Here is a 24,340-nt window from a genome sequence, read left to right as displayed (position 1 = left end):
ATTTAGTTTCTAGAGAGAGAAGCTCCCTCTTCTCTCTAGAATTAGGATTTTTAGGCTTATTTCCCTCTTAGATCTAGGTTCAAGTTATTATTCTCATCTTGTTTTCTTTACATTTTCATGCTCTAGTAGTTTGATTCTCTTAGTTTTCATGTTAATTTCCCCTTTATGCCTCTTTTATGTTAATTAACTCATGTTGGATTTGGATCTCTTTCAATGCAATTAAAGTTTGATGTTCTTTTATTGTTGATTTGAGTAGTTATTGTTAATTCCTTGCAATTGGTATTGGTAGAATTTATTTTTCCTTACAATTTATTATGCTTTCCTTTTATGTCTTCCAAGTGTTTGACAAAATGCTTAGATGTTAGAGTAGATTTTTGAGCATTCTTGGCTGGAAAAGAGGAATTAGGCAATCTTGAGTCATGAATACCCAACCTATGTTGGTGATCTAGAGTTGTTAGCTAGTATTGTCTCCATTGACTCTAATCTCTTGCTAATTCAATTAGTGAGTTGATTAGGACTTTTGAGTTAAGATTAGCTAGTCTTATTTGACTTTCTCTCTATGTGAAGATAACATTATACCTTCTTCCATTGTTGGAGATGACAAAATAGGATAAATTCTTGTTAATCATTGTATGACTAGGATAGAAAGCCTATGATCTCAATCCTTGTCATGAATGTCTCTCTTTATTAATTGCTTTCTTTAATTGTTCCCTTTATTTTCTTGCCATTTATTTTCTCGCCCTTTTACAAAATCAAACCCCCCGTATTTCTTCATAGCCAATAATTGACCACTTCATTGTAATTCCTTGTAAGACGACCCGAGGTTTCAATATTTCGGTTAACTTTTCATTTGAGTTTGTACATGTGACAACTCAAATTTTTTATGTGAGAATTGTTTGTTGGTTTGGAGCCATGCTTACAACGAAGTTCTTATTTCTATAAGAGAAATTCTAGACCGACACAACAATTACTTCACTATCAGCGTGCGTATGCACGCCCAAGAGAATTTTCAAGAAGTGTGTGTATGCATAAAGGTGTGCATATGCACGGGAGTAAAATTTTCCATTTTGCTCGTTCGCACAATGCGTGCGAACGCCCTCAACAGAATGCACCTTCCAGCGTGTGCGTGCGCACAGCTTGCAAAACTTCGTTGGTTGTGTGGGAGCACAGAGCGTGCCAGCGCTCCCAACAGCAGCCATAACCCCATGTGTGCATGCGCACAAGACTGTGTGTACGCACATTTTCAAAAATATCCACAGGATGTGCGTGTGCACACAAACCAGAAGTCACAAATTCTGCAGCATTCACAGAATTCAGATTTTAGATACCAACATTCAATGATCATATCTTTCTCTATAAAATTCAAATTTCTACAAAATTGAGACCATTTTAAAGCTCTTTGAATTATCTTTATTTTGATATAAAAATCATTAAATTTCAAAAACCGTAGCTCAAGATATGATCCGTGAAAGTTAGCCCAAAACTCACTTTCACAAAAATTTTACAGTTCTCAACCTTCCGAATTTCCAACCAAAAACCAAACCAAAACCTCACCAAATTCCAAAACACATCAGATCTTACCATCTTTATATCTCAATTTTCCACTTCACCTTATACAATCATCAATCCCAATTATCATTTACATGATGCTATAATCATTTCTCAACCAATACTTTAATCAATCATCATTCCACCATTACCAATCATAATAATCAATCTCAATCATTCACAATATCAATTTTTCAATACTATTTTCCAACATTAACATCATTATTCATCCAATTCATCAAAGGCATCAATCCATCATACATCATCACTCAACCAAGTTCAACAACCAAATTAATCCAATCCTATTCTATGGGTCACTAGCCTAAGTGTCCAGAAATATTATATATTACATAGAGAAAACCGAAACCATACCTTGGCCGATTCTTAATATGCGCACTAAATCACCAATTGACCTCCACCAAGCTTCCACAAGCTCTCAAACTCAATTAAGCCACCAAGTCCACTTTCAAGTCACCAACATTTTTCACACAACACCAATTCAAGCTAGAAATTACACAAATTCCATAAATCAAACCTAGGGTTTCATATATACACAAAATCACAAGAGATCAAGCATACTCACCTTACCAAATATGGATTGGGTCAAAACCCAATAGGAATCAAGTGCTAGAGTGTACCTAAACACCCAAAATCACAAGATTTCACTCAAAACCAAAACCAAAATTTCGAATTTCACAAGGGCAGGAAACTGGACAAGAAATTTCGAGATCTTACCTACATAAATTTGATAGAACTAACGAGCTCGGCGAGAGTTTCACGTAGCCGCTGACGGCACACGAATCGGAGCACCGTAGCTCGAGATATGGCCACCGGAAGTGATGAATGAATAGTACCCTTTCTCTCTTCTTCTCCTCTTCACTTCAGCCACTCCACCTTTGTGTTTGTGTGTTTGTGGCAAAAGGGTTCATTAAATGGGGTGTTATATATGTTGGGCTTGGGCCCAACTTGGGCCCAGTCCAACCCGTTAGCGTTTTTGGCCCATTTGGTCCAACTTTAGGCCAAACCTTTAAAATTAGTGTCCGGTTTTCAATTCTAAATATTTTTCTAAGGTTTCCTACTGTTTTTATTATTCTCGCACAGTATCAGACGGACTTAAACCAGTTCGACCGGTTCATCTGCCGGTTCACGGTTTTACTCAGTTTTTCGTAGAAAATTACATTTACCAACTCAGAAAAATCTACTAAGTTCAAAAATCATATTTAAATTCTCTAATTCACATTCTAAATGTTTAGATCCTATTTTGGACAATATTAATTATTTAATTAAACGGTTAATTAATCGCAGTTCTTACTTTTTAAATAGTGGTTGCTCGTCCAGTGTTGTTTTTAGCCATATGTACTCAAGTATAGGTACTCGTTCTCTCGATAATCCCACTAACTCACTAGAGGATGGTTGTATTGCCTTTTCGCTTAGCTTTATTTTCTGAAAAGTAGAATAAAATAATATGTCGGCACTACTGCCAGCAAGATCGAGAAGGACCTTCCGTACTAAGAGGTCTCTGGCCTGGATGTAAATAACAATAGGGTCATCCAAATTTGTTGCTCTAGCTTGGTAATCGGAATGCTCAAATGTGATACTTGGTGTTGATGACGGAGGTGCAACCTCGAAAGGTGTGCCTTCCACTACCAGCATTGCTCGGTATGTTCTCTTCCTTGCCGAGCTAGTGAGTCCCCCACATGCGAATCCTCCGAAATGCAGTTAATTACACATCTTGTTTGAGGTGGTTGGTACTTTGCTTTTTCCTGTGCACTCGTTGTATTTTCTGATTGGTTGCCACCTGTTCTTAGCTATTCTTGTTGTATTCAACTGTCTACATATTTGTCTAGTAGCCCCTGTCTAGTCAGTCTTTCCAGTAGATCTTTAGCAAAGTCACACATTCGTCTATAGTGTGGCCAAATTTCTAATGGAAAGCACAATGCTTGGACTTGTCTATGTACTTTTAGTCTTGGTATGTTCCGGCCTTGCTTGGTGTCTTGATGATCTTAGCATTAAGGATTTCTTTGATGATATCTTCTCTTTTGGTATTGAACTGAGTATATGCGTTGAATTTCGGAGTTATTTGAAGGGATTCTTGATGTCCTTGCTGTTTTGGGGTCTGGGGTGTCTCTCCTCCTCTTGGTAAAGCTGTTGTTTTTCTATTCTCCAAGTTTCACAGAGTTCCTCGATCTCTATTTGTCCTATGGCTTTTTTCGGAACTCTGCTAGCGTCTTTGGTTTTGCCAATGTTATAGTTTCTTGAAATTTTTCAGGACGAAGGCCGCTTTTGAGTGCATGTAGGTGGACATCTGGGCTAAGATTGGGGATCTCTATGGTCGCCTTAGCAAACCGCGTCATGTGGTCCGTAAGGCTCTCGTGTTGACCTTGTTTGATAGTACTAAGATAATCCAATCCGTGCACATATATTTTTGAGGCGGAAAAGTGGTTGGTGAAAGCCTCTGCCAAATCCTCGAAGCTAGAAATGGAACCTGCAGACAACTTAGAAAATCAAAGTAAAGCAGCACCGTCTAAAAATGTTGGAAAAGATCGGCAAAGTATAAGATCAGAAGCACCGTTGAAAAACATCATTGATTGGAATTTGGTAATATGGATGTGAGGGTCTCCAAGTCCCTCGTACAGCTTGAGTGTGGTAGGTAGCACAAAGTTCTTTGACATCTAAAATTTCATAATATCCTCCGAGAATGGAATGGATATCGTCTTCCTTTCTTTTGAAGGTGTCACTTTTTCAGGGTGGGTATCCCGCAATTGCATGTCGTTCAGGGTTTGCATTCTTGGGATCTCCTACACCGTATTTTCCATTCTGTTGCTGAGCCAATAGCTTGGCTATTCTTTGGATCTCGGCTTGGAGTTCTGCATTTTGGGCCAACAACTCAGATTGTGTTAACTGTGGGATTCCGTTGTGAGTCATACTGAAAGTCCCTGCAAGAAAAGGGTAAGACCAAAAAGAAAATAAATATAATGGGGTCAAGCTATCTCGGACCCCACTGTGTGCGCCAATATCTTCTATGTGGACCAGGAGTTCTGCCGATATATAGCTCGGACTCCTTGGGCACTAGGCTTTTTGGCGTCACCAATCTGTCTTTACTTCTTTTGTAGCTCTGAATGCCGGGGTTCTCGCAGAAAACTCTCCAACGCTCAAGTCAATGAAAGACTAAATGATACTGTTCTTAATATGCTTGTTCTTTTTTCCCTTTTTTTATTGTGTTCTATTTATCGGTTTCTCCCCCTTTATAGAGAGTGGAACCTGTTGTCCTGTAACTGTTTTGGGCTTTGTGGTGCCTATTATCCGAAGTGATGGTAATTCATGTACTTTTAAATTTCAAATGTCAATTTATTTTGTTCTTATCATGTGTGTACGTAACTGATGCCCTTGATGACAGCTTCTGGAAAATCGAGCTTGTGTTTGCTTTGTCCGAGATATAATCTCTTGATCGTTCTGATTCCAAGGATTTAAGTATGGTTCGGCAAGGATTTTACCTCTTTGGATTTTCTTTTTGATTCCTTACCGTTTCGTTGCGACCGAAAAAGAATTCGATCTATACTTGATTGAGGAGAGCTCTATTTAGAAGTGTAATCTTCATCTAAAACGTGTTAAGACATCAACGAGTGAATACCCCATCCGGCCCCCTGACAATTATCTCGAAAGGATAACGAGGCCCCCAAGAAAAAAAAATACCCAATCCGGCCCCTGATAAATTTTTTTTGGGACAGATTAGCCCCTGTGCCAAAAAAAATAACATTTATTTTTTTTGGCACAGGGGCCTCGTTGTCTTTTCGAAGTAATTGTCAGGGACCGGGTTGGGTTTATTTTTTTTGTCAGGGGCTGAATTGGGGTTTTTTTTTTGTCAGAGGCCTCGTTGTCTTTCGAGGTAATTGTCAGGGGCTGATTTTAGTTTTTTTCGACATCAACTTATGTTTACAAATCAGCTGCTGCTGCAAAAAATGAAGATTTTAAATTCTATGGTATGAATTTTGTATATTCCTGTAATTTGTGAAATCTGAAACATAATCATTTCTAAGTTGTAGCTAATGCTGTTCCATTCTTAAAGCTATGAAAAGTGTTTGTGATATTTAAATGGAATAAAGCAATATTGCTTTACTCAATTGGAAATCAGACCCTCCAAAAGCCATTCAATCTATATCTCTACCTTGACTACAAAAAAAAAAAAAAATTATTCATATCGTACAAGGTTCCCTCCATAAATATTTGGCATCAGCCTATTTTGTAAATTTATTTATTTATTTTTAACGCAAAAAACTGTTTAAACTTTTAAATTCCAAAATTTTCAATATATTCATTTTTCTAGCGATAACAAACAGACTTTGGTCGTTTTTATTGTTCCATAATCCGTTGCTATTCCATAGAAACAATTCAAACTGTGACAAATGACTTTTCATTTTTGTATAAGAATATATGATACTAAACAAATTGAATATGTGCTGACATAAGAAGAATCTGCATCTTTGTCCTCCTTTCAGAGAATATGTTGTCCAATGAAGACACTTGTACAGTTGTAGTGATTCTGAAGCAAAAAATTCCTCTCAAGAATTGGGAACAAAGATGCCAACATAGCCGATCCCCACAATGAAGAAGGCAATAGATTGCAGGAAAAGATATATGAAGTAGTGGTTCTTCCCAAACGTGAGATCATAGCATCCACAGAAAAAGAGGTAGGCCCCCACAAGAAGTTCCCAGAAATGAAGTCTGTCATCATCAAAACAAGCAGAAAAAAAGTGGAACGAATAAATGGTAGTATTTAAAACCACACTTTTTGTATGCAGAAATTTTGCTTGAAAGTAAAGTAGAAATCATAAGGGATGTGGGGGATGAATTCTGATGTGAAAATCTTATAGAGCTTTATTGAATGTGATCTTTCACATGTAATTTCTTACTATTCATTTTAACAGTGAGATTTATAAACAAGATAGATGGCATCAAAGAATGAATGGTGAAAACAAATCAAAACAGTAATGAAAAACCATTCATTTCCTATAATTCTCTGATATGAAATGTCATACTTGGGCCTTATGTTCTTAAAATTATATGAAAATTTACCTTCCAGCAATCCTGATGCGAGGTTTCTTAAGTGCTTTACCACTTGATTGCATTTTAAGAGCATCTCCTAATTTCTCAGTAACTACCCATTCATTCACTCTTCCTGCCTCTAGCAAACCGATGAATGTTGCCTTGGTCCTATGCATTGACATCACATTTTCAAAAAGTATCCAAAATACTAATAAGTGGAGTGACCTGCACAGAAAGTTGGTAAGGAAAACAAAAGAAAGGTTACTTGCAAGTGAAGATAATAAAATAACTTTGCCAACTCAAAAATCTTACTTAATACTTACCTTGGAGTTCCAACAGCATTGAGAAGTGTTATGATAGAAGGAATATAAACAGCACCCCACTTGGGAACTTGCACTTCTGGAACAAAAACAGTTGCTGGCAAAACCACGCAGTAGAATACAAATGTGACAACATGGGCAACAATCTTTCGGACAAAGAAAAAACTATAAATCAAGTAAAACTTCTTCCACAGAGACACTTTCTGCAAGATACAATAATCATCAGTAAATTAGAGGAGAAAGGTGAATAAGAATCATTTGAGCTTCCTATAAATGAATAAAGAAATTGATACCTTGTTTCTTATTATTTCCATTGCCATTTTCTTGAAGAGATTAGCTGGGCCACATGACCAACGATGCTGCTGATAACGGTAGGCTTTGAAAGTACTTGGTAATTCATTTTTCACCTAAATTTATTCAGATAAATTGTTACATGATCAGATAACTTGATAACATCAACTGCATTAGATTCTCTTAAGAAATTTTTATAAATGACTCATGAATACATGCAATTAAATGGAGTATGATCATCATACCTTGATTTGACTAAGATAAACAAATTTCCATCCTTTGAGACCAGCTCTTACAGCTAGATCCATGTCTTCCACAGTTGTACGGTCCTTCCATCCACCAGCTTCATTTAGTGCTGAAATCCTCCAAACACCAGCAGTGCCTGCACCGTGCATATATATATATATATATCATCATTTATTTCTAACCGGAGATGTATGTAGAAATAAAATTAAAAATTTCTATGGATTTGATGGTGCAGTGAGGTTGATTAATTAAGGCTAATGAATGATTTAATTACCATTGAATCCAAAGAAAGCATGGGTTGAGGATCCAACTTCTTGCTCTACAAGGAAATGATAATCCAATGACATCTCTTGCATCCTTGTCATTAAGCATTCATCAGCATTAACTGCAAGCATGCGTATACATACATGTTAAAGAATTTTAGAATAAAATAAAACTTTAATTATTGTGACTGTCCTTATATCTACTCAATCAAATTTATAATTAAGTTTTTATACTTTAAAAGCTTTTAATTAAATCTTTATCGGGTCAAAATATTCATTAACAAAATATTTTTTTCAAAAATATGTGGTCAAAGATTTAATTAAATTTTTAATTGTGAGCTTCTTTAATTTATGAAAAAAAATCTAAATAAACATTTTTAAAATATAAAAATCTAATTATAAATTTAGTAAAATTTTATGAACTAATAGGATAAAACCTAAAATAAAAGAATATACCTACCTATAATCACACTTCAAATTAAACCAACATAGACTATGATGTGAGGGAACGTTTGAAATGCATAACTATGTATATACCTCTACTTAACTGTTTAAGTTTTTGTGATAAATAGTTTGATGAAATGTATATATACCTTCCCTGATTAAAAAGCATGCATGATAATGATATTTTGTATACTAAGTAAGCAACTAACCGAATTGCCAGCGAGCTTGGACGAGCGCAACGTCGGGGTTGTGAGCGAGGAAGGGGATGGTGCGGCAGAGGAAGTCGGGGTCAGGCTGGAAATCGGCGTCGAAAATGGCGACGTAGTCGCAGAGGGCGACGTAGGTGTGCTTCATGCCTTCCTTGAGTGCTCCTGCTTTGTAGCCATTCCTGTTCTTCCTGATCTCATACTTTATGTTTATGCCTTTGCTTCCCCATCTTTGGCACTCCACTTCCACCATATTCTGTTGTGTTTTCATTTGTCAATAACTCACTATGACGTTTCATTCATAAAAGTTTAATTATTGTTAACCATTAAGTAATTGTTAGTGAATCTTATTAACTAGTAGAGGAGGCTACTGCTTTGAACCTTAATGACAGGGTCTGTTGAATCATCAAGAACTTGAATAATAATTCTATCGGAGGGCCATGATAGCCCACATGCAGCTCCAATTGACAATTGATACACCTGCAACCAATGAAACACTAGTCACCATATGCCAAACTTCACTTCAGCCCCTAAATAAATATCATGAGAAATAATTACTTGTATCTTTTTTATTACTTATACACTAAAATTAGATACTAAAATTAGTCACTACTAATATAAAATACATATTAAAATATAAATATATATTAAAAATAAATTAAACACACATATATTTATACATAAATATATTAATAACTAATTTTAATATACAAATAATATTTTTAAATTTTTATAGCATTTCAATTTTCTAAATTTCAAAGGAAATACAATATTCTAAAGTGATAAGATAAAAAATTAATTATCATTAAATTTGTAATTTTTATTATCATATATAAACTTTACTATTTTAATTTAAAAATATTAATTCCTCATCTTATAACTTTATTAACCGGTCCACTTTAAAAAAAACTTAATCCTTCTCACAGGTATAGTTTTCTTTGCATTTTTAAGATTGTAGAATAACACGACATTCCTGTCATAGTGTAACCGTTCATTCCAAATTCCTAAACATCAAAATTTTGTAATTTATTTTAAAATATTACATTGTTGAAACATATGTTTATTTTTATTATATTAGAAAAATTTTGTGAATATATTATGGTAAATTTTTTTATACAACAGTATCGGCACTTTTGAAATTTATAATATAAAACTCATTTTCAAATTTTTTAAATAAATTTTAGAATAAATAATTAATTTTAGTTAATAAAATTATAGAAATTTTTTGTAAAAAATATTAGGTAACTAATTTTTTTTTACATTTACTTTATATTTGAGTCGATATTAATCAGCACTATTTTTTATTAAAAATATTGATTTTCTAATATTTTTATTAGTGTTGTAAGTGTGAAAAGTGTTAAAGTTAGTTCCATTCTAAGAAAATAAGGAAGAGTAAGGAGTTTATAAGATGAGAGACCCATTAACTTGACATCTTAAGATTTTGAGTTGGATGTGGTATCTTCTCATCTCATATTCTCTTGCGAGCAGATTTTCTGATTTGTAATAATTAATCATCATTAATATTTTTAATAGTATATAATTATTTACCATTTTTTATCGGTTAAATATTAACTAAATTTTAATAAAAGTGTTACTTTCTCTAATTTTAAATCACATAAAACCTACAAAGAAAACTAATAAAAGACGTGTTAGTTATATTAAAGAATAGAAATACCTCTTTCTCATTGTACATTGGGATTTGGACGAGAACCATAGGGTATGAAGAGTTAGCAAGCTCAATATCAGAATTATGGTTGAGAGGGTCCCATTTGTACCGTTTCTGGGTCTTAAACAACTTGACAAAGACTATGACTATTCCCATATACAGCCTCTCCACAAAAAGCATGAGCGACATGATCAAGCACAATGCCACCACCAACTTGAGCATTGGAACCACCAACGGTGCCCTTGCTTGCTCCCATATCAACCCCATTTCAAGCCCTTCCATTATATATTTTTTTTAATTTATTCTTTGGTTCCCTTGTGAGAAACAAAAGGTACGGTACGGTGGTGATGTTTAATTTCAAGATATGGTGCACTACATATATATAGATATGTATATGTATGAAGTTGGTATTTGGGGTTTGCGAAAAGAACACGAATTGAATGGTTTGGTTTTCACTTTTGGTGATTCGTGTTCATTGTTGCTTAGGAGTTACGACAAGGCAATTGAATTGAATTGAAGAGGATCCAATTAAGTGTATATGAACGTGTACACACACACATACACTACTGAAGTAGCCTATTCGCTAGATGATGATGAGTTGCTCTTCCATGTGCATGTGGCAGATTTAGTGTAACAACAACTGACAACAACAAACGGAGGACCAAACGTATGTATGATGTGTGAGAGAGAGAGAGAGAGAGAGAGAGAGAGAGAGAGAGAGAGAGAGAGAGAGAGAGAGAGAGAGAGAGAGAGAGAGAGAGAGAGAGAGAGAGGATGCACTACTACTTAGATAAATTTGATTTTTGTTTCTTGGACTTTATTAGCGTAGAGAAGAACGTATTTATATAGGGAAATGTTCAAGTGTTTGACAGTAATGGTCGTCATATATATACTCCTTTAATTTCTACCAAATTATTCATTTGATTGAAGATGAGTAATATTAGAGAATTAATACATCAATTTTAGTTTTTTTTTTGTTTTTTTGTGTTTTTTTTGTTTTTACAAAGATAGGAGAGTCGAACCAGCAACCTCTTAATTGAGTACGAGGAGATTATGCCATTTGAGCTATTACTCATTGGCTACGTCAATTTTAGTTAATATTATAGAAGACTGTTAAATAAATTTAATATAAAATTTATTAAAATGAGTTTTATTAGAATAAATTTTCTATTTTTTAATTAAATTTTAGATATTTTTGTTTTTAAAAATTTATATTTTTTATATTAAATATTAGCTGTACAATATTAGCTCCTAAAACTTTTTCATGTATTGAATATATATTTTTTTCTTGATCGATTTAAATAATGATGATATTATTATTAATTTCTAAAATAGTTTATACAAATATAATTTGAATAAAAAATAATTAATGGTAAATATATTATTTAAAAATTTAAATATATAAATTTAATTAAATAATTATATAAAATATTTTTGTTTTTTTTTACCGAAAATAGAAGACTCGAACCCGCAATCTCTTAATTGAGTATGGAGAGACTATAACATTTGAGCTATAACTCATTGGCAATTATAAAATATTTTATACCAATAAGATATTAAAAAATTATACTCTATAAAATATTATAAGTGTAAAAATATTTGATAAATAAATATAAAAATATTTAATAACAAAAAAAATAATTAAAATTTATCTTATTTAATAAAATTAATAAATATTAAATAAGATAAATTTTAATTTTTTTATTTTATTTTTCTAACATTACCGAAATAAATGATGTGCAAAGCAATTAAGATTAAATATAGACAGCTGGCATGCATGAAATTGGAAATGTTTAATTTGTCACAATCCTTGGGCGTTTGCACCTAACTGTTCATAAAATTGTAGGGTAGCTTCTGTTGTTTTGTTTCTCCTTTTCTTCTTCTTCTTTCTGCGATCTTTCTTTTTCTTCTTTTTTCTTTTTTTTGTTTAAAAAATTTCGAGTATTAATAATTATCTTATACGAGCAATGCAGTTATTAACTTGTTCGTCCACTTTTACTTGGTGATTCCGGGAGGTATCCGTTTAGCTTGAAAATTTGAATTATTTGATTAATAATAATAATAAGCTTTAGAATTAAAAAATGTGACAGATTACGAGAATGTAATTATTAAAAATAAATTATTATTTCTAATCATAAAACTTTGAATTTTAATATCTTGACAATTTTAACCGTGAAAAATGAACTAGCTACTTCAATACTGATAATAATTAGGTTATTTTGACAGAGTTGTTTAAAATAGATAATTCGTTGTTTTGTTAAGTAATTCATACTTTTTTGTATATTGAGTTATTTTATATTTTTTTATTAGAATTGTCAACACAATTATATTATATGTACATAAAAAATTAATTAATTATTAATCAATTACTGTTTAAAAAATATTTATTTAGCATCTTATAAAAGAATTATTATGTTACTGTAAATAAGTTTTATTATTTATTTATTACATATTTAATTATTTTAATAATTGATTATTTAGTTAAAAATTATATATATATAATGACATTTTTTTGTGTATATAGACCACTCTCCAGTCTCCAGAATCAAGTTTTTCACGGTAAAAAAAAAAAAAAAAAAAAAAAAGTTTGCTGAATGAGGTACTAATTAATCTTATTTGACTTTTTAAATGAGGCGGCTACTTTGGTATTCAATGGACAGTTAGGCATCTGAGTAGGAATATAATATAGTGTACTGTCTTATTATTTTAAGAATCTTCATAGATCTACTCCTTTATTTTCCTTAATTTTTTCATGTATATATAGTACGTGGGTAAAATCAGATAGATTAAACTTTGCTTGATTTCAGTACCCTGAAATTTTAAATACATACAACTATACAAGCAAAATCTAACGATCCTGACAAGAAACAGGAATGAATTTTTGACGTACGATGATTTCTCTACATCCAATTGTAATCAAGAGCCACTTGCATGTAATAATAATATAATGGGTTCTGTCTTTGACTAGTTATTAGAGGCTTTTATATAACAACCGAAATGTTTGGTAATAAAAAAAAATCAGTCAAAAATAGTCATAATTTACTTTATTTAACATTTATTAATTATTGCAATAATTAATGATGAATGCTAAATAAGATAAATTTTCGCTATTTTTTTTTGTCTCCTTAGCATTACTCATTAACGTCGATGTATTTGTATATGTTTTTTTTTTCCTATAGATATTTCTTTTGTCGGAAAATAATTTTAAATTCACAGGTTTTATATATTACTTACATCTTCAACCTAGGATATTAACATTTATTAACACCGCGCGCGCGCCAATCTTAGTTAATGATGAATGGAAGTGCACATATTTGTATGCACAAGTTAACAATATTCCGCTAATAAGTTATAGTTAAAATGAGTAAATGACATAGTCTTACTTAGTTTTGAAAAAAAAAAAAATTAACAATACTCCAACTTATATTATATTATATCATATATAATGTTTTTCTCTAACCCTCTCTTCCTTAGACGATTATTTAAACTTCTCTTTATAATTCTTTAAGAGTGTAATTTTTGTTTGCACAATTGATGGTGGTTTATAAATATATTTTATTACTTGATTATATCCAATCCGATTCACCTAACTCACCAACACCATTCTAATTAATTATGAGACATTTTCAACTTAACCAGAGATAGGAAATTGTTTTCTTATGATATTTGTTAATAAATAAAGTAAAAAAGTTCAACCTGCAGAAAGTGAGTTCGCTAACTTTGCTTGTTTGATAACAACTGTTGACCATCATCATTGGAGAGATTTACCAACTTGATGAAATGATTACGAGTTTGCGACTATTTTTTTCTTTTTAACAAAAAGAAAAAAAAAAAACTCACACACTTGTCAATTTGGTTATGATCATCAACTATATATCTTAACATTGATTATAATTAATTAGGCTTAGCAAACAGCAGGCAAGCAATCAGCACTTAGAAAAGCACTCCATCATCACTATATATAACTAATAAGAATTTCAAAAAACATGAGTCAGTATAAAATATCGATGATTGAATGGTCTAAAGTATGTTAGAGAGTTAAATTTTAAGGTGATTTTTAAATTCATAGAGAAGCTTTAAATTTGTCTTTTAATTTGTAATTATCCTAATAATTTTGTCTCTTAATTTTGTCTCTGATCTTAATAATATTCACTCACGATCGTGTCTGAGGTATTTTTTGGTGACGGAATAATGATATATGTAGTTGGACGAAGACCAATAATAAATCCAAAAATATTAAGTCCTAGGAACAAATATATAATACATAAAAATAATAAAATTTTTTAATAAACATATCAAAATGTATTGAATTAAATAATACAAAATATTACATATTAAATAACTTTATATTTATTTATTATCAATATTGATACAGTAAATGTGACTACTTTTTTATAACTTAAATAATATAATAATAGTAAATATAAAATTGATCAAGATGGTAAAAAAATTATCTTCTAACTAAGATTTTTTATTCGAATTTTAAAATAGGGAAACATGCTTTTTATAAATTATATATGATAAAGAGTACTTTAAAAAAAATCGTTAAATCCTTCATATTCTAATTATATACTTTAGGTTTAATTACTTTATTAACTAGTGTTTATAATTTTATCAAAATTTTAATTAGACTCTTATAGTTTAAAATTTGTAATTAAATTCCTAGATCAAATTAAAACTTTCAACTAGATATCTTTTTTAATTATAACTATTTTTTGTTAAAAAATACGCTTTTATTTTTGAAATCAAATATTTATTTTTGTATTTAATGTAAAATAAATAATAATATATTATAAAAATAAATATTTTAGAATTAATGTGTCTTTTCTCAACTAATTTTAAATGACTTTAAATTAAATTTATGTTTGAGAATTAATTATCAAAATATAAATGTAGTACAAAATTTTTTAATTTACTAACAAATATTAATTTTGAGTAAAAAAAATACAAGAATATTACTTCAACTAAATAAATTTTTTAATTGAATAGTATTGCAATATTCTATTTTTGTTAACTTGATTTTATATATATTGTATTTTTAGATAAAATTTAATGAAAATATTTTTATTATTATGTGACATTAAATTTAATAAAATAAATTTTTGACACAAAAATTTAGCATAATTTTTATTTCAATATAGAGACAAATATTGTTTTATAACAGGGGCACACATATATATAGATGTCTACTTTCTAACATTTTTTAGTAATGTTAGTGGGTACTTGTCCCCACACCATATTAAATGGATCCGTTCGTGACCAAGGTCATGTTGGACTGATAAAATGTTGTTTTATTTTTAGCGTTTAAATAGAATAAAAATATTGTTTAAGATATTTTGAGGAGTAAATGGTCAAATTAATTTATGAAAGATTATTAGATATTGAATTAGTTTTCGAAATTTTTTTTAATTAAATTTGTCTTTTAAAAATTTTAAATTAGTCATGTTAGTTTTTTCGTCATTTTGTTTATTGTTAGTGTCAAAATTTGCTAATGTGACACATTAAATGACACCTCAACACATACCTAGGAGTCTTAATTGATTATGAAATTAGATCAAATCAAAACCTAATTGTGGAGAGAACTTGAGGCATTGAAATTTCTCAATTTGGAGTTGATTTTATCTAATTTCATAAACTAATCATGCTAATAGTCAATTAAAACTTCTAGGTGTGTGTTGGATGTCACTTAACGGGTCACATTAGCAAGTTTTGACACCATCAATAAACAAAGTGACAGAATGACTAACATGACTAATTTTAAATCTTTAAAGGACGAATGTGATTAAAAAATCTTTTAGAGATCAATTTGGAGAACGAGTAATTTTTCAGAGACTAATTTGACCATTTACTCGTATTTTGAAGAATTTTAACATGTTGAAGTTATTGTTCTCAATCTCTCACGAAGTCTCTTATTCTCCTTATTTTCTTCGATGGCTCCACTTTGAGAGGAATTTTTTTTTCACATTTTCTCTAGAAAAAAGCAACAACATTGGAATAGACTCATCTCTGTTGCATACAGAGTAGGCTGGGGAGAAGCAGTTAGATTGATAGAAGTAACCAAAATAGAAAAGAAAAAAAAAAACAGACAATTAAAATTGAAGGTAGTACTTATATAGCTAGTGCATATTTGAAATTTGGTGACACCTTAAGTCAATCGCACTTAACAATTTTGACACAATCAGATATTGAATCTTTTGTTCAACACCACGTGATAGGATAAGGTTGCTAATTAGCTAAAGTCGCAAAATTGCTTTAAGATAATCATAAAAAGAAATCCGTTAGTATTTTTTTATTTTTCACACACGCGCACACGCACACGCACACGCATACTCACAATCATAAAAAGAAACCCGTTAGTATTTTTTTATTTTTCACACACGCGCGCATACGCACACGCATACGCATGCGTACGCACGCACGCACGCGTCGCGTACGCACAAGTTGTTAACTTTTCTATAGAGATGCTTTCGGTGAAAATATTTTAACTAACAATTTAGAAAATGTATAATTAGTAATAAATAAGAATATTATCTTTTTCCTAATAATATAATCATATAGATTGTTACTATTAATTAATTTAAAATTTACGTTCATTCTGTAAGTATAATATTTTTTAAGATTAAAAAAAAATTATTGATTAATGCTATGATAAAGAATATTAAAATAAAATTATATCCAATACATTAGGAAACAAAATATCAATATAACTAACTAAAATAAAATAATCACGAAATTTTCATGCCTTCAATAAATTTTAAAATATTATTCTATTCTCAAAATTTAATTTAAAATTTATGTTTAATATATTAATTTCCTTAATTAGAGTATATTTATTTAACTATAATGCTTTTAAAATTAGAGAATAAATTATTAATTAATGATATAATAATTTGATTCTCTAGTTTAAGAATAAATAATTAAGTATAATTGTAGTATAACTTGCATAATTTATGTTTAGTATAATTAGTATTTGATGAGCGGATATTTTATACGCTTTTTGACATCATTTTCATATAGTTTTCATTATGTTTTGTTTAAGTTTTATTGTGTTTTCATAGGTTTTAGTGCAAAATTCACATTTTAGATTCTACTTTGAGTTTTTGTGTTTTATGATGATTTCAGGTACTTTCTGGTTGAAATTGAGGAGTTTTGGCAAAGTCTAACTCAGAGACAGAGAAAGGACTGCAGATGCTGTCAGGATCTGACCTTCATGCACTCGAATGAGCATTTCTGGAACTACAGAAGTCCAAATGGCGCGCTCTCAACGGATATGGAAATCTAACATTTAGGGATTTCCAGAAATATATAATAGTCCATACTTTGCTTTGGAAATGAAGTCCCAAAACTGGCATTCAATGCCAGCCACCAGCCCCATTCCTGGCGTCCAACGCCCAAGATGGGGTAGCTGGCATCCAATGCCCAAAAGGGAGTCCCAAGCCAGCGTTCAACACCCCTAAGGAGTACTAGATCGTGGAGACACTCCAAACTCATCCCAAACACTCACCAAGTGGGTCCAGAAAGTAGATTTTCGCACCTCTAAGTCTAGTCTGTCATATTTCTGTAATTCTTAGTTATTAGACTAGTATATATAGAACAAAGATCACCCTTGTAAGAGATCTTTGCCCATTCGAAACTTTTATTATTATTTTTTGTAAAATATGAGTCACTAACCTCCTAAGGTTAATGTTAGGAGCTCTGCTGATTCTTATGAATTAATAATATCACTATTCTACTTTAATCTATGCTTGATTCTATTCTAAGATGTATCTTCGTTCTTCAGCCTTATGAATCGGATGACCCGTGACAATCATCCTCGTTCTACATGGGTTCTTGCGAGTCCTTGATGGGATAGTATTGAACCACAAGCTTGATTATACATCTCTTAGATGGCTAATCCACGACTTCTTTGGGGACTTCTCGAGACATCAGTTCAGCCGAGGTGCGGGGCGATTAGGATCTTTGTGGTATAGGCTAGAACCAAGGAAGCAGCATTCTTTGATCCGGAAGATCCGACCTTATCTGTGGCATTTTGAGTAGGGTCACCAAGGGAATGGACTGCTAGAGCTTTACCCCCGTTCAGATTGGATGACCGCTAACCCGGCGTTTGATCTGAAGCAGAGGAGATTAATGACCGCTGATCCGGCGTTAATCATATATAGCCTGCCATGGAAAGAATCAATCAGAAGTTGGAGTAGATGGTGAGAAAAGTTGATCTAGAAGGAAGAAGCATCTCCGAAGCCTCAACCGTTCTCATACCATTGACTTCACACTTATCTAGTAACATTTTATTTATTTATCTGTTTTATGCATTTTCTCGTGACAACTATATTTTCTATTCACCTGACTAAGATCTGCAAGATATCCATTGCTTGCTCAAACCAACAATCCTTGTGGGATCGACCCTCACTCACCTAAGGTATTACTTGGATGACCTGGTATACTTGTCAGTCTATCTATGCGAAACGTGCGGAGTCAGTTTCGTGCACTAAGTTTTTGGCCCCGTTGCCGGGGATTGTTCGGATTTGACAAACTATCGGATTATCTTGTTGCTTAGATTAGGTACGTTTTACTATTTTGTTTGAGTCTTTTGTTTTCTTTTCAAAAATTTTTCAAAACTTTTTCTTTTCTTTATTAATCTTTATCTTTTGTTTGAGTCTTTTGTTCTTGTTCTTGTTAAAGTTTCAAACTTTCTTGGTGTCCTTTTCCAAAAATTTTCAAAAAGTGTGTCTTTTATTTGAGTCTAGTGTCAGTCCTTAAGTTTGGTGTCTTTTGTGTGTGCTTTGTTTTCTTTGAATTTTCGAATTAGTCTGAGTGTTCTTTCTTGGTATTCAAGTTGTTCTTGTTTCTTTTCTTATTTTGATCTTAAAATTTTTAAGTTTGGTGTCTTTTGGTGTTTGTTTTCTTAATTTTCAAAAATTAGTGTCTTTTGATCTAAAAATTTTTAGTTTAGTGTCTTTTGGTTGTTTTTCTCTTTCTTCATTAATTCAAAAAATAAAAAAATATCTTTTCTATTTTTATTCAAATTTTTGAAATTCTTACCTTCTTTTCTTATTTTGGTTTAAAAATTTTAAAGTTTGGTATTTTCTTGTTAGTAAAGTCAAATTTCAAATCTTATCTTTTTTTTTTTAAATCTTTTCAAATCTTTTCTTTTAATTTGATTCTTTCCTATCTTATCTTTCTTTTAAATTTTAAAATTCAAAACTTTTTCAAATTTTTATCTTGTCTTTAGTTTATCTTTCTTTAAATTTCAAATAATTATCTTGTCTTATCTTAATTTAATTTTCAAATTCAAATCTTTTTCAAATCTTCACCATATCTTATCTTTTCAACTTTTTTGAAATCTTTATCTTATCTTGTTTCAATTTCAAAATTTTTAAAATCAAATCTTTTTCAAATCTCCTATCTTATCTTATTTTCAAATCTTTCTTAATTAGTTACATGTTTTGTCTTATTCTCTTTTTATTCTCCATTCTCTTTCTTCTTTTTCAAAACCTCTTAACTATTTTCTCTCTCTTCTTTTTCGAAAATATCTTCCCTTTTTTCTCCATTAATTTTTGAAAACTATCCTTATTAAAGGACATCTTCTTTTCTTTTCTTCTTGATCTATATCTCTCTAACAAAGGACCTCTATACTCTGACATAGAGAATCTTTTTCTTTCCCTCTTCTTGCATTCTTTCTTCTTGTTTATGAGCATGAACAGAGATAAAGAATCTCTCTTTGATCGTGATCCTGAACCTGAGAGGACCCTGAGGAAGCGTTTACAACAAGTTAAACCACAACACTCCGGAAGAGATCTCACAGAACTTTTCGAACAAGAAACTGAAAGTACAGATATGGCAACCGAATAGAATAATGGAGGAGATGCAAGGAAGGTTCTTGGTGACTTCACTGCACCAACTTCTGACTTCTATGGAAGAAGTATCTCCATACCTGCTATTAGAGCAAATAACTTTGAGTTTAAGCCTCAGTTAGTCTCTCTAATGCAATAGAATTGCAATTTTCATGGACTTCAACTAGAAGATCCACATCAATTTTTATCTGAATTCTTATAAATCTGTGATACTGTTAAGACCAATGGAGTAGATTCTGAGGTCTACAGACTGATACTTTTTCCCTTTGCTGTCAGAGACAGAGCTAGGATATGGTTGGATTCTCAATCTAAGAAAAGCCTAGACTCTTGGAAAAAATTGGTCAATGCTTTCTTGGCCAAGTTTTTTTCACCTCAAAAGATGAGCAAGTTCAGGGTGGAAGTTCAAACTTTCAGACAAAAAGAGAGTGAATCCCTCTATGAAGCTTAGGAAAAATACAAGCAATTGATCAGGAGATGTCCTCCTGACATGTTCTCAGAATAGACTATCCTATGCATCTTCTATGATGGTCTATCTGAGATGTCCAAGATGTCACTGGACCATTCTGCTGGTGGATCATTCCACTTGAAGAAAACGCCTACAGAGGCACAGGAACTCATTGAAATGGTTGCAAACAACCAATTCATGTACACTTTTGAGAGAAACCCTGTGAACAATGGGGTAGCTCAGAAGAAAGGAGTCCTGGAAGTTGACACTTTGAATGCCATATTGGCTCAGAACAAGATCTTGACTCAACAAGTCAATATGATCTCTCGGCATTTGATTGGAGTGGAAGCTGCAGCTAGTAGCACTCAAGACACCTCTTATGATGGAGATGCCTATAATTCAGATTAACCCATGATGGAAGAGGTGAATTACATGGGAGAACCCTATAGAAACACCTACAACTCCTCATGGAGGAATCATCCTAACTTCTCATGGAAGGATCAACAGAAGCCTCATCAAGGCTTCAACAATAATCAAGGTGGAAGAACCCAGAATAGATTCAACAACAGACCACCATTTCTATCTTCTCAGCAACAAATGAAGACTTTTAAGTAGAGCCTTTCTGACTTAGCAACCATAGTCTCTGAACTCTCTAAGACCACTCACAGTTTCATAATAGAAACTAGGTCCTCCATCAGAAATCTGGAGGTACAAGTTGGTCAGCTGAGCAAGAGAATCCCTGAGACTCCTCCTAACAATCTTACCAGTAACACTGAAGTAAACCCAAGAGAAGAGTGCAAGGCCATCACTGTAGAAGCTGAGGCCGAATCTGAAGGGAATTCTTTGGCGTTGAACGCCAGTAAGGAAGTCCTTACTGAGTGTTCGATTCCCCAAGAGGTATCATCACTAGCATTAAACGCCAGTAAGGTGGTCTTTACTAGGCGTTCAACGCCCAAAGAGGCACAACAACTGGCGTTGAACGCTAGTAAAGGGATACAAGCTGGGCGTTCAATGCCCAAAGAGACACAAGTCCTGGCGTTGAATGCCACAATAGGGGTAGTGGGCAACCCTAAGCCCTCTGAGAACTCCCTTATTGAAGAACTGATAGAACCCAAGGTTCATGAGGAGCCCATTGAAGTTCCCTTGAATGTTTGGTTAAGGATCATAGAATCTGAAGAATACTCTTTCTCTGATGAGGAAGAGGAAATTAGGGAAGAGCAAGTTGCTCGGTACCTAAGAATTCTGATAAAGGTGAATGCCAAGTTATTTGGAATAGGGACTTTGGAGGAAGAACTTCCAGTGCTAACCAAGGAACTCAATGCCTTGGTTCAGCAGAAGTTACCTCAGAAGAAGCCGGATCTCGGACGCTTCTTGATTCCTTACACCATATCCATATGTACCATGACCTTTGATAAGGCTCTGTGTGACCTAGGTTCAAGCATAAACCTCATGCACCTCTCTGTAATGGAGAGACTGAGAATTTTTGAGGTACATGCTGCAAAAATCTCACTAGAGATGACAGACAAGTCATGAAAAAGGCTTATGGTCTGGTAGAGGATGTCATAGTAAAGGTGGAGAACCTTTACATCCCTACTGATTTCATAATCCTAGATAATGGGGAGGAAGAGGATGAATCTATCATCTTTGAAAGACATTTCCTAGCTACAGCCAAGGCTGTGATTGATGTAGACAGAGGAGAACTAGTCCTGCAATTAGATGAGGACTATCTTGTGTTCAAGGTTCATAAGCTTCATTCTACCTCAGTTGAAGGAAGCACCATTAACAAAAATGAAGTGCTTCAACCACTACTCTCAGTACAAATCCTAACAGAGCCCCCAGACACCAATTCTAAGTTTGGTATGGGGCAACCATCATCAAGCTCTGAGAGGAATGGCAGGTAGAAAGTGACCAAGGGCTGGAGGGATAAGAAAATCCCCACTGAAGGCCTCTCACCTGGCATGAGAGTTGTCTTCACTGACAACCCAGTCATCCCACACACAATGAACATGATTCTATCTCTAGAGCATGTGGAGCTCATCCATGAGAGCACAGGCAAGAAGTTCACTGTAAGGGGCAAAATTCTGAGCCCCTATCCATCTCCGTAAGGAGTTAACCGTCAAGCTAGTGACGTTAAAGAAGCACTTGTTGGGAGGCAACCCAACCATAATTAAAGTTATTTATATTTTTTTCATTAAGTTTATTTCAGTTATATCAGTTTAATTTTATATTTGTTTAAGTTTGTGATCATATGCAGTAGTTAGAACAGAAATAGAAACAGTCAGAGGTGGAAACAGAACACCTTGGAGCAGGTACCTTGCTGGCGTTGAATGCCAGACAAGGGGGCCACAGTGGGCATTCAACGCCCATGAAGAGCAGCATTGCTGGCGTTGAACGCCAGTCAGGGAGCTTGTAGCTGGCGTTGAATGCCAGCCAGGGAGCAGAGGCTGGGCGTTCAACGCCTCAAAGGAGGCAGAGACCTGGCGTTGAACGCCAGGAAGGAGGCCCCCTATCGGCGTTCAACGCCCTAAAAGGAGCATATAGCTGGCGTTGAACGCCAGCCAGGAGCAGGAGCTGGGCATTCAACTCCCACAAGGGGGCAAGGAACTCGAATTTCCTAGCCCCTCAGGATTAGTGGATCCTACAGAATCTCCACTACCCCACCTTCTTCTCTCTCTTACTTTCACTCTTCCCCATAAACCCTAAACCAATCACATCCATATCTCTTCCCAAAACCATCATAACTCCCACCCACTTTAAATTAAAAAATTTCCACCCCTATAAATACCCCTTCTTCCTACCCTTCACACACACACACACACACACACACACACACACACACACACACACACACACGCACACACACCCACACACTTCATACACTAAAATCCCCACTTGGCCGAATCCTCCTCTCCCCATTTCTCTACCAATTCTCTTCTTCTACTCTTTTCTTTTTTTGCTCGAGGACGAGCAAAGCTTTTAAGTTTGGTGTTGGAAAAGCCTTGCTTTTTGCTTTTCATTCACACTTATGGCACCCAAAGTCGGAAAATCCTCTAGAAAGAGGAAAGGAAAAGCAGTTTCTTTCACCTTCGAACCTTGGGAGATGGAGAGATTCATCACTGGTGCACAAATTGTGAATCACACTTTTCACAACTCGTACCACTGACCAGCAAGTGCACTGGGTCGTCCAAGTAATACCTCACATGAGTAAGGGTCGAATCCCACGGAGATTGTTGGTTTGAAGCAATCTATTGTTATCTTGTAAATCTTAGTCAGGAAGTCAATTATGTTTATCAGTTGAGTTGCGAATAAACAAGAGAGCATGGATTAAAGGTTACTTGTTATGCAGTAATGGAGAATATGTTGGAGTTTTGGAGATGCTTTGTCTTCTGAATCTCTGCGTTCCTCTGTCTTCTTGTTCACGCACGCACGTCCTCCTATGGCAAGCTGTATGTAGGGGTTCACCGTCGTCAATGGCTACATCCCATCCTCTCAGTGAAGAATATGCTCACATGCTCTGTCACAGCATGGCTAATCATCTGCAGGTTCTCAGTCATACCGGAATAGGATCTGCTATCCTTTTGCGTCTGTCACTACGCCCAGCACTCATGAGTTTGAAGTTCGTCACAACCATCCAATCCCAGAATCCTACTCGGAATACCACAGACAAGGTTTAGACTTTCCAGATTCTCATGAATGCCGCCATCAGTTCTAGCTTATACCACGAAGATTCTGATTAAGGAATCTAAGAGATATTCATTCAATCGGATGTAGAACGGAGGTGGTTGTCAGGCACACGTTCATGGTTTGAGGAAGGTGATGATTGTCACAGATCATTACCTTCATCACAGTTAAGCGCGAATGAACATCTTAGATAGGAACAAGCGTGTTTGAGTGGAAAACAGAAATACTTGCATTAATTCATCGAGACACAGCAGAGCTCCTCACCCCCAACAATGGAGTTTAGAGACTCATGCCGTCAAAGAGTACAAAGTTCAGATCTAAAATGTCATGAGATGC

At 33.5% G+C, this 24,340-nt stretch overlaps 1 protein-coding gene and 1 non-coding gene across 2 annotated transcripts; both read right to left on the bottom strand.

The window, feature by feature from the left end:
• Positions 1-5,771: 5,771 nt before the first annotated feature.
• Positions 5,772-10,443, bottom strand: LOC112780048 (glucomannan 4-beta-mannosyltransferase 9-like). The gene is made up of 9 exons (XM_025824395.3): positions 10,037-10,443; positions 8,743-8,841; positions 8,365-8,617; positions 7,723-7,833; positions 7,448-7,584; positions 7,205-7,318; positions 6,915-7,114; positions 6,622-6,816; positions 5,772-6,270 (listed from the first exon to the last, which is right to left on the bottom strand). Exons 1-9 carry the CDS (start codon positions 10,307-10,309, stop codon positions 6,108-6,110), a joined length of 1,545 nt encoding a protein of 514 aa, XP_025680180.1. The 5' UTR covers positions 10,310-10,443; the 3' UTR covers positions 5,772-6,107.
• A 9,820-nt stretch (positions 10,444-20,263) lies between these two features.
• On the bottom strand, positions 20,264-20,367 carry LOC112781725 (small nucleolar RNA R71). The gene has a single exon (XR_003192484.1). It is a non-coding gene; the product is annotated as a small nucleolar RNA R71 (small nucleolar RNA).
• Between the last annotated feature and the right edge of the window lie 3,973 nt (positions 20,368-24,340).

The sequence above is a fragment of the Arachis hypogaea genome, chromosome 19 (assembly GCF_003086295.3).
Source record: "Arachis hypogaea cultivar Tifrunner chromosome 19, arahy.Tifrunner.gnm2.J5K5, whole genome shotgun sequence".
In the NCBI taxonomy this organism is placed as follows: Eukaryota; Viridiplantae; Streptophyta; class Magnoliopsida; order Fabales; family Fabaceae; genus Arachis; species Arachis hypogaea.
Note: the sequence above shows the minus strand (reverse complement) of the source record. Positions and strands in the feature narration are given on the sequence as shown.

Bases quoted from the DNA above. Each gene is read 5' to 3' on its own strand.
- LOC112780048 (XM_025824395.3), bottom strand. From the start codon at position 10,309: ATGGAAGGGCTTGAAATGGGGTTGATATGGGAGCAAGCAAGGGCACCG. The intron at 8,842-10,036 runs GTATTTCTATTC...CATTGGTTGCAG, and splicing joins CAATGTACAATGAGAAAGAG to GTGTATCAATTGTCAATTGG. The intron at 6,271-6,621 runs GTAAATTTTCAT...TGATGATGACAG, and splicing joins CGCATCAGGATTGCTGGAAG to ACTTCATTTCTGGGAACTTC.